The following is an 11,789-nucleotide window of genomic DNA, read 5'->3' on the forward strand; positions in this document are numbered from 1 at the left end:
TAACTATATTCTTAAAAATATTTATATTTTTTATAACAATTGTTTGAAATTTGAGAATCTATAATATATATATATATATATCTTTTATTATACATATAATATTATGTTAATTATAATTTCATGATTCAGTTCTTTAATAATAATATTTTTTTTCGAAATGAGAATAAAATAATTTAATATTAGGGGTTGCAAATTTAAATATTTTTAGAATACAATTATATTAAAAACACTATTTATTTCTTAATAGATGTATCTAAAGAAAAGAGATATACTTAAAAAGATTTTTATAATTTGTATTATTTTAGAAAAAAGTATTTCAAAAAATTTTATATCTTTTTATTTTGTACTATATAATTTATATTAATATAATTTTTGAAATTTTTATGTATAAATAATGCAGTCTATTTTTGTGAAAATCTATCTTTATATGTATATTGTAAATGAATAATTATAGTTAAAATGATTTTCAAATGAATCTAATTTTATCATATCAATTTTATCAATGTTATGGAGAATTATTTTCTTTTTCCTATTAAATTAAATATTTTTATTATATTATTTTATATAAACTACATGAAATATATCAAATGTGCATAGAAGGAAATATTAAAAGAAGAAAAGAAACTTTGAAACCCATTTAAGTAGAAGTATAATATAAGAAAGGTCTTAGAACTTGGTTCATTAAAATTAATTACCTAAAAAATTTATTATCACTAAATAATATTTAGTATTAAAATAATTTACAAAAAAATAGTTTAAAAAAAAGTTTATAAAAAAAAATCATAATAATATTAACAAAATACAATTAAGTTCTGAGACTTTTTCAATATGAAAAGATTCCACCTAAGTAGATTCTACCTAAGTAGATTCCACTTAACTGATTGTGATAGAAGTGCTAATTGAATTTGAAGTGATCAGTTTGAAGTAAATTGGTAATCACAACACGAAATAAGTAATAAATCTAATGTAGGCTATGAAGTTGTTCTACATATACACTTTAGAGACAAATGTATCTATACAACAAAGCAGGCCAAATGAAAATTATACCGTCACCGCAAGTCATGAATGCATAGAAAGTAAAAAATGAAATATTGGGAAACTGGATTATTGGATAAGGTAAAAATGGTATCGATGGGTCGAGTTAATTATTGTATTAAAAGTAACATCAGTTACATATAATTAAGATATTTGACATCTATATGAAATATTGGTTTGAAATTCAAATAAATTATCTAATATATTCTTATTTGAAATACTATATGAAAGCATGTTTATATATATATATATATATATGTTTGTGTATATGTGCATATATATATACGGTGTAAGATATAAAAGTATTTTTTATTGTGACATTTCTAATAATCTTATAAAAAAATATTTGAAACAAAAATTAATTAGTCTTATTATTATTATTAATTAATCTTTAATATAATTAAAAATTATAATAAAAGATTTTTTCAAAAATTCATTTTTTTAAATAAAAAATCATAAACATCTTAATTTTTGTGGTATTATGTATTTTTGATTTGATTAATTGACAGACAATTGACAAAATGAATTCAATAATTTATTATATTATGATCTTTTTATTTATTAAATTTATTAAATTTTGGTCAACTAATTAATGTTAACATGAAAAATTATTTTACTTTAATTATATAATTATAATTAATTATAAACAACATTAAAATAGAAATCATATTTAATAAATATCATGTAAAATATTTTATAATTATTTATTATAAAATATTATGCAAAATAACATTATTGTTATTGTTGAATCTGTTTATTAATTTTATTTGTTTCATAATTTTCTTAGTTATAGTTTAATTTAGTTTATAGTTTGACTAATTAGCATTATTTTAAATATATAAGTCAATAATACATAATTATATAATTGAAATTAAATAATTTTCCATATTAATGTTTCTAATCATTGAGTCAAAATTTTGAATTCAAAATGTAAAAGTTATAATAGTAAATTGTATAATAGGCTGTATAATATTAAATTTGTTTGACATCAATTGCAATTATAAAGTCAAAGATATATGATACGATTCACAAAAATCATTAAATTATTAAAAAAGCAAATTTTTGCAACTTTTTTTTATTACAATTTATAGCTAAAATGAAGCTGATAAACTTTTCTTTTGAATATTTTTTTGTGAAATTATTAAAATGCTACAAACATGGATGATAATACTTTTAGATTGTACAGCATATATATATTCATATACAAATACATACATAATATATGTAGATACTATAGCAATATTAATCTAAACAAAGATATGAATAATAATAATTAATAAATAATTAATTTAATTAAAGAGGGCTGTCATTTCAATTTACTATATGAAATATTAAAAAATAAATTTATATATGAAATTTGTAATTTTTTTTTGCAATTAATGACTATCAATTGTATGAAGTTTTTAAGAATACAGAAAATCAAAATATAGTATTATTTTACAATATTTTATAGTATATTATAATTTTATTTAATAATATTATTTAATAATATACTTATATTTATATAAGCAGAGAAGTAATTACCTTTACAAAATATAAATACATATATACTGAAAATTTTAATAAATTTATATTAATAATATAAATAAAGCAAAATAAAAATAAAATAAAAGTTAAGTTTATATTACATCTTAATTAATATAACTGAAAAAAGTTTATTAATTTATTTTACAAAACTTACAAGAAAATAATCCTTAAAAAATATTGTTTTTATTATAAAAATTATAAAATATAACAGCCCTCATATATTTATTAATTTTATATATTTGATTTTATAAGAAATACTCTGAAATATTTGAAAACATAATCAAATGTTATATTTAAAAATAAAATATTATATTTAATAATATAATTACATGTTATATTTAAAAATATAACATTTTATATTTGAAATATATGGTTATATCATATAAAAGCGTACTTACAAAATAATACGGTGGTTGTTGTTGCATCAGAGGAGTTGGGAGCTTAGGAGTAGGATCAAATTGAGATGGAGGAGTTTCTCTTTGAGGTAAGGCTTTGAAGAGAGATTTCTTTGCTCGAGGAACTGTTGCAAGTGTCACACTAGTAAGATTGGCAGAGAAAGTATCTGTAGGAAGAGCAGGGCTTCCATCTAACGTTCCCTCCTCTGTTTTCTTACTTGCCGACTTTTGCTTTGGTGGTCGCGTGACTAATGCTGATATTTTGGCCAATTCTGGACTTGGTTCTCGTTTTGTCTCATCCTCAGGCTTCTTCAGCAATGTTTTTATAGTTCTATAACACATTTCCCTAATAATAATATATGCGTTATTAAATACATGGAATGTATTCAACATTAACGCATAAATATAATACTTTGATAATAATAAAATATAATGCTAAATATAAATATTTCAATATTGAAAATAAATTTTTCTTTTTCTAAAAATTTTTCTTTTTTTAAATGGTATTATAATTAATAAAATAAAAGAAAATAATAAATTATTAATAAACTAAAAATAATTGTGAACTTACATTTTCTTCATTGGAGCAGTATCTGGTGTTGGTGGTCTCGGAGATGCTGTACCTAATTTTAACGTTATTTTTGGTACAGCTTCAAAATTTTTATCTTCTTTCTGCAATAAAATAATATTAAAACATCAATTTTTTAATTTCTAATTTTGATAAAAAAAAGCTAATAACTAATATTAGAAATAATTTAATAAATTATTAGATTTTTATTAGAAATAAAAAACTTTTATACCTCTTTTTCTTTTCGTTTATCTTTCTTTTCTCTTTTTTCTTTAATTTTATCTATTTTTTCTTTTTTATCTATTTTATCTTTCTTTTCTTTTATTTTATCTCCTTTTTCTTTGTGTTTTTCTTTTTTATCTTTTTTCTTTTTTAATTTATCTTTCTTTTCTTTTTTATGTTCCTTTGATTTCTGAAAATAAAATTTATAATTTAATTAATTTAATAATAGAAATCTTATATTTTTTTATAAATTATTTAATAAATATAATGAAATATTAAACTTNTTTAAAAAATAAGTTGAAATAATAGTGAAATTAAATATAACAAAATATTCACATTTTTTGAAAAATATAAATATAAAATAATATTTTGAAATAATTTAAACGTAAAAAAATTAAATAAAATAAGATAAAGAAAATTATTAGATTAAATGTATAAAAAGTATATTAATTCCGAATATTGCTATAAAAAAAAACGAAAATTAAAATTAATTTTTTGAAAGATCTTATATCGAAAAAAAGAAAAACTTTAAAAAACTTTCTGTATTACCCTCTATATATCCTCTCTATACTCTCTTGCAAAACGAGTTGTGAGACAAATTGCAATAAAATTTAAATATTAATTTAAATGTCAAGATTAAATATTTGTATTATAATTGATAAAAAAACTATCATTAATAAAATATAAAAATATAGTTATACTATATATTATAAAAGAATAGTAATTTATTTTAAAATAAAATAATTATATAATAACTTTAAATCATGAAAATAACAGAAATAAAGAAGATTAAGAAAATAATCTATACAATAATATTTTTTCTATTAAATATAATTATATTTATATATTTGTTATCATTTTCTTAAAATTTATATTTTAATACAAAAAAAATATTCAATACTAATTTTTTCATAAATTATCCAAAATTCAGAATATTATAAAATTTTGGGAATATATAAAACATTAATTAATCTTCACAATTTTTTAAGTATTCTATAATCTAATGAATATTCTATAATCTATAATTTAATAAAAAAAAATTTAAACGTAATCAATATTTATATATAATATATATATAATTAAAAAAAATTGCAATTTTAAAAATAATATATCTTTAATAAAAAATTAAAACCAATATGATAATTTTTAAGATCGTGCACTTTTAAATTTATAAGAAATTTAAAAATTAGAAATTATAAATTATAAATTTAATGAGCTAGTAAAATATAATTTTGTAATGACTTTAAATTCAGAAATTCTAATATTATAATGACTGAAAAAAAGAAATTTATGAGTTATAAATTGAGCGCGACTGTGACAAACGAATTATTAAAACTGTATTTGTTATTTTATGTGTCATACAATAAGTGACATTTCAGATTGTTTATTTTTATAAAATTTGTATTCAATGAAATTGATTATGCATAATATAACTTAAGATTATTATTATTTGTATTTATATTTGCTCGTTTAGCTTTTTTTTTTTATTTTTTTTCATATTTTATAAAATGAATGTAATCAAAATATTTTTTTTTAAATGATGATAGTGATCATGTTAAAGAATACATTTAATAAATTAATGATTAGTAAAAATTTTTTCTCGCTTAAAGAATTAAAAGTAATTTAACAAAAATATTGCAAACATCTTGAAACATCAGAAGTGAATTTGTCGAAATGGATTGCTTGGTGCATATGAATGATATAATATCATTATGATTCAATTGCTATATTTTGTTATGTTTATGTTTCTAATGATGCAATAATGAGACATTAACAGAAAAAATAATTAAACAATATGTTCTATTTTAACGATTTTAAAAAAAATTATAAAAAATTAATTATATTAATGCAATTGATAAGTCAAACATATTCAGAAACTTCTATTCATATTAAATTTTTTCTTTCTTTTAATAATCATTAATATTTATTTATGATATACCATTAATACATATCAACATATCTTTTTCATAGATAATAAAAAATTCTCAAATTTTATTTTTTTTTTATGCCAAATTTAATTTCTCTTTGGAATCCTTTGTTCTTTATTATATTTGCATTTCATCACAATGATCATCACAATGCATTAATTAAATATGGATTATGCAATTTTTTTTTGCTGTTTAAAATCGCTTTAAAAAAATGAAATTAAGCTTTGAAAATTCAATTATTTTTTGTTATAATTTGTAAATTATAAAAAACACAGAAAAAGATTTAAGACAAAAGTTGTTTCTTTTTAAGATTCTTTTTAAGATCATTTGATAAAACATTTATTGTTTATATAATTAAAAAAAATTATAAATAAAAAAATTAATATTATTTTAAATTTATTTTTTAATATAAAATTTTAATCAATAATCTAAATAATTACGCTAGATTTAAAAAAACAAATAGATTCTTATTATATTTCTAGATATAAAAATAATATAGCTATTTGATGTATATTCCAATGTGATTTCTGCCTAGAAGAAATTGTACGGAAATTTTTCGATTTATATTATATAATTAATCTATATTAATCTACATGTATGGAATAATATCACTAAATTATTATTAAATTTCTTATTCATAATCAACTTTCGTAAAAAAAAATCAAAGTTAATATTTAGTTAATTATTTAGTTAATAATTTTTTTGAAGTTATTATAATATAATAAAGTTACATTTATTATAAATTACGATGTATTTTTTTTTTATTATATATGATATAAGAATGAATATATTAACAAGAAATCAATTAATTTTGAAAATTTAGTACAATTCATTTTTTTCGCAATAAAATTTTGCTGTTTCATTGTTTCATATGCATCAATCATGCTATTATGTAATCTATATGGAATAACTTTCTATTTATAACATTATTAATAATATAATTCATTTTGTTACTTATATGCTTTCACTCATTTTTTATTGAATCCCTTTATTACCTGATAGATAAAAAAATAAAGAAATTTGTAATTTGATAATTACATTAAAGATGATTATAAAAATAGAGATTTTATAAAATAGTTATATGTATAAATTTATTTTTTTTTGTTTAATAAAAAAAAAATATATAAATTTCTCTACTTTTGAAAATTTAACAACAAAAATCAACAAGTTGCATAAATACACTAAAGTTAAAATTTTATTAAAAAAAAAGTAATTATTTTGTTTTTTTATTAATAAATACTATAGATATATCATCATATATTTATTTAGTTATTTAGGTATATATATGGTTATTTAAGCTAATTGAACTTTACATTGCTAATTAAAATTTTACGTGAAAAACTTAAAAAAATTATTTTTTTGTTTTTTTATTTGTATAAACAATTAATAAATATTTTATTAGATGGCTCTTACGAAAAGAAGTAATTTTTGTCTGACAATTTTTTTTGTATTTCTTATAATTATAATTATAACTCATAAATTATAACTTGCAAATAAAATTGAAAAATAGCTGAATTTTCATAACTGATATTTCATTTTTTTAAAGTATTTTTGAACAGTAAAAAAAAAAAAAAAAAAAAAAAAAAAAAAAAAAAATATACATAATACATATCTGCATAAGCACTATATATTTCCAAAATTTCATAATTTTTTGAATTTTCGAGATGAATTTTGGAAATCTTTTCTTTTAAACTGTTCCCTTCACGAATGCTCTTATTGGATACGATAAGAACCAAATCCTGATCAGTCGTATATTCAAATTTTGAAAATAATCAATTTATAAAAATGATGAAGCTAAAAGTCAAAAAATTGAATAAATACATCATTTCAATTGACTAACAATAGAAACAGTTGAACAAATATGACATGTACTTCAACAGTGGTCTATAAAGTCAAGATCTTATGATTATAAAAAAAGTTGCATGGAATAAAATTGAATTCAATATGTTAATGATGCATGTAATGTGTAAAATATCTAAGATTATTCGCACCCATAATAATATTGTAGTAGTGAATGAAAACTTGTAAGTACATGTATATATGTGTTTGCTCTTTCGACTAAAATATATTTTTGTGTATGTAGAAGCTACTTGTGATCATGATGTATTTTCTTCATGATAAGTGGACTGCTTAGTGCGGTACGCGTGTCTTGCGTACGCTATACGAAAACTTGATTTCTCAATGTCACAGTAAGTAATCGTGTATGACAGTCAGAGCACGATGTGTTAGAAGAAAAGTATTTATTTCTCGTATTTGATAGTCAGAAATATATTCACAACAAGCATTTAATTAGACTTTCTTTTAAATGAGGTTCGTATCCTTAGAAAATGCCTTCCTAATTTAATTGGAAGAATCACGTTTTCCAACTGGGGTATATATAATAATATATAATAAAATAATATTGTGCCTGAATTGCAACAACCCCAAGTTAGAGAAAAATTTATCTCGAATTTATCAGTATATAAAGATATTATGATGTTGATAATTAGAGATTAATTAGCATATATTTATTATAAATTTTCTTGAATTAAATGATGTTGGTTGCTGTTGAGTCAACCGTATCTGGATGTCACCCTTGGGATCGGGTTCCGTTCCAGTCAGGCTGAAACATTAAAAGTATATAACTATCAACTAAACCCTTCTCAAAAACGAGTTTTCTCAGCAGTTTTCTCAAATAACATCATTCTTTGTTTAGGCTTAATAGAAATCGGCAACCGATAATAATAGAAAAAAAAGTTTCCATATAAGGATTTTCTTCGAATAAGTTATCATAAATCTCGCAAGCAATAAGTGCTCGCGAATAGAGAATATCTGTACTCTAATTGTATAATTTAATTTTTAATTAATCAATTTCAGAAATAGATCATTTTTTGACGTAACAACCCAATTTTTTAATACATTTTATTTATTTGTCAATAAGTTTTCGTATTCATTAAAAAATATATTCAACTGAGTTGCAAGCCATAAATTGTAATTGCTATTTTCATTAAATATGAATTTTTATCCTCAAGTTTATTTTTAACGGATGAAATAAGTAATAATAAAGATAAGACAAGATCAGAATTACGACAAAGATTGCGTTAACATCTTAAAACGAAATTTTTGAAAGATAGCATTGTAGACATGTAATACAAGATTACTATCTTTTTTTATATATCATAATTGAAATAGTTACTGTTTTTTACATTACAATTATTGTAGTATACAAGTAAACTATATAATACATTCAAATCTGCATAATAGTTGCATAATAGATTGGAGAAACAATAATCTTGTAAAAAGATTGATAAGACAGTACAATTAAAATTTTAATATAATGAGAATATGGATAATTTTTTATTATCTTTATATATTTTTTATATAGATACCGAAGTCGAATCTGCAATCATCAAAGCATTTACTAATAATGTAAAAGCAAAATGAAGATGTCTCTGTTATTTTTATAGCATTGCAAGATATAGAAAAAATGTTCTATTATTATTATTCTATAAAAATCTATATAATATAGAATATCCTTCCGTATCACAACTATCATGATTACGGATAGTCTAGATAAGGATTTAAGTTGAATTATAATATGTTCTAATAACATTGCAAAATAAATAAGTTTCTGAATTCAGTTAATCTTTTCAAAAATGTATAACAAAGCAGAGAGTTTTTAAGAGTTTTCCGTACTAAGAAATGCAATCGTGCAGATTTTAGCCGACTATTTTGCATTCTTTTTTTTTTTTAAATGAATACTAATATCTATGAAAATTTCCTCTATATATATAAAACATATAAAATTATATATATATAATTAAAAGCATCATCAAGAGATTGTTTAGTTCAATGTAACAAGTTCACATATTTTTATAAATATAATTTCTGAATTATTATAATTTATTATAATTATAATCTTTTTTGTATATAAAGAGCATATCATGTTTCTCAATAATTGTTAATCTCAATATTATAACCTTCAAATATAATATATGAACGTAAATAAATAAATATTATTAAAAAATTCTAAATATAAATTTTTATCTTTAGAAATATTTAAAATTAATTATATATATAAAAATTATTTTTAATGTTAAAAAATTAAAAAAAAAAAAACAAACATATAGAAATTTAGAAAATTATTTTTTGAAACTATATATAAGAATTTATTATAAAAAGTAAAACTTTGTAAAAGATGAATTCGTATATTTACTTTCATTATTCATAATATGTATACATTCATAATATGCTATATTTATAATATATATTATATATTTATAATATAATATATATTACATAAAATTTATTACTAATTATTTGATTATCTTATGTATATTTTTCATTTTTTTTAAAAATATAATACATCAATTTTATGTATTGGCAAATTAACAATGATTTAAATAAGATAATAATATCAACAATAGATTTGTGACAATTTTTGAATTCAAATTCATCACAAGATCATAGTATATTAGATTATTAAATTTATCTTGCTATAAACTTAAAAATACATGATTTTAAAAAATCATAAATTTGATTCCTTATTAAAAAGAAAAATTTTGTGATTATTTTAAAAAATATAATTTCTTTTTAAATAAATATTGACAAGAATTTGTTAAAATATTTTTTGTTCAAATTAAATCAAAGGTGTCTGAAAAAATTGATTATAATAAAGACTGATTTATGATTCAGCAAATATGTATTATGTAATATTTTTCTTCTATTCTTTTTTCATAAAATCAAAATTAATTTTTAAAAATTTCAAAAATTATTTAAAAATTATAAATAAAATTTTGATATTTATTACAAGTTTTTTTTTTAAATATAGAAAAGAAGTATTTTTTAATTTTCTTTATTCTTTTACGATATATATTTTATGAATATAAATTTGAAAATTAAGATTGACAACTAAAATTAAAAATCATAATAAAATATTAAACATTTTTAATTTAGACAATATTATATAATTATTTTAATAATAATAAATAATATTTGTTGGCTTCAAAGACAATTAATTGTGCAATAATGAAGAAAAAATTATTTTTTAAAAAATTGAAAAGTTATGTAATATTTCTTTAATTATTAAGTTTTGACATTCAACTATGAATATAATAATGAAAGAAAAATTTCTTAAAATTAAAAAAATTATATAAATAATTTTTCTTTAATTATTAAATTTTGATAAGCTCAGAATCATGCTCATGCTCAGAATCCAATATTAATTTTATATATATGTCATAAAATATTTTGTACTTTATTTTTCTATTTTTAAAGATTTAAATATAAAATATAATTGTTTTTATAAGATAATATATTTACAAAATTATAAATAATTTAATTTATTGCAAATTGCATAATCTATTTTAATCATTCTAATCTTTTTTTAATTTTATCATAAAAAAATCATACGTATTTTCAAATAATAAAAAAAAATTCACAATTTTTAAAATAATTAATTATTTACTAAATAAAGAAATAAAATCCTAAAACATGGATTGTAAAATTAACATTTTAAAGTTATAATTTTTTATTTCACTTAAAGTGATTTATATTTATTCAATTGCAGAACTATATATTATATAAAAACAATGAATTGTTTTATAATTTGTTTTTTTATTGATTACTTTTTATTTTTTATTTTTATTTTATTGATAAAAAAATTTCTCTATATATTCTCCTTTTATTTCCACCACATATTTTGATATTTTCATATAGAATTATATGTATATTTTATATATATATATTTTAAAAAATTTTTGGATATATGATGTTTTAATTATATATATTCCAAAATAATTTGTTTTATATTAGTTTCCTGTAATCAATAATTGCAAAAATATATAATTAATAATGTGGCAACATTATATAATAAAATATATATTCTTTGTTATAATATATAAACCAGAAAGACAGATAATTCATTATTTATTTGTAGCATATGTAATAATAATATACAATAATTCAAATAATAAACTTATATTTATTTTAATCCTAAACTTATATTTATTTTAATTATAAATAATATTTATTTTATTTTAAAAAATAAAAAATATTATTTATAATTTTAAAAATATTAATTTTTTTGACTATTATTTATATATTTATTAGAATTTTTTTTTTTTTTATATAGAA

The 11,789-nt window shown here is 18.1% G+C and overlaps 1 protein-coding gene across 12 annotated transcripts in view; it reads right to left on the minus strand.

Annotated features, from left to right (window-relative positions):
• The window catches only part of LOC102679054 (transcription initiation factor TFIID subunit 3), a 28,466-nt gene that overhangs the window by 8,447 nt on the left and 8,230 nt on the right, over window positions 1–11,789 (minus strand). For 6 of the 12 annotated variants that reach the window (XM_031509063.1, XM_031509061.1, XM_031509060.1 and 3 more), the window contains exons 6-8: window positions 3,758–3,937; window positions 3,529–3,629; window positions 2,961–3,303 (exon numbers count right to left, since the gene is read on the minus strand). In XM_031509063.1, the coding sequence (XP_031364923.1) occupies window positions 2,961–3,303; window positions 3,529–3,629; window positions 3,758–3,937 (624 nt within the window). The remainder of the gene's footprint in view (window positions 1–2,960; window positions 3,304–3,528; window positions 3,630–3,757; window positions 3,938–11,789) is intronic. The other 6 variants (XM_031509064.1, XM_006612745.2, XM_031509059.1 and 3 more) reach the window with 3 other exon arrangements.

Source organism: Apis dorsata, unplaced genomic scaffold, assembly GCF_000469605.1.
Source record: "Apis dorsata unplaced genomic scaffold, Apis dorsata 1.3 scaffold_119, whole genome shotgun sequence".
In the NCBI taxonomy this organism is placed as follows: Eukaryota; Metazoa; Arthropoda; class Insecta; order Hymenoptera; family Apidae; genus Apis; species Apis dorsata.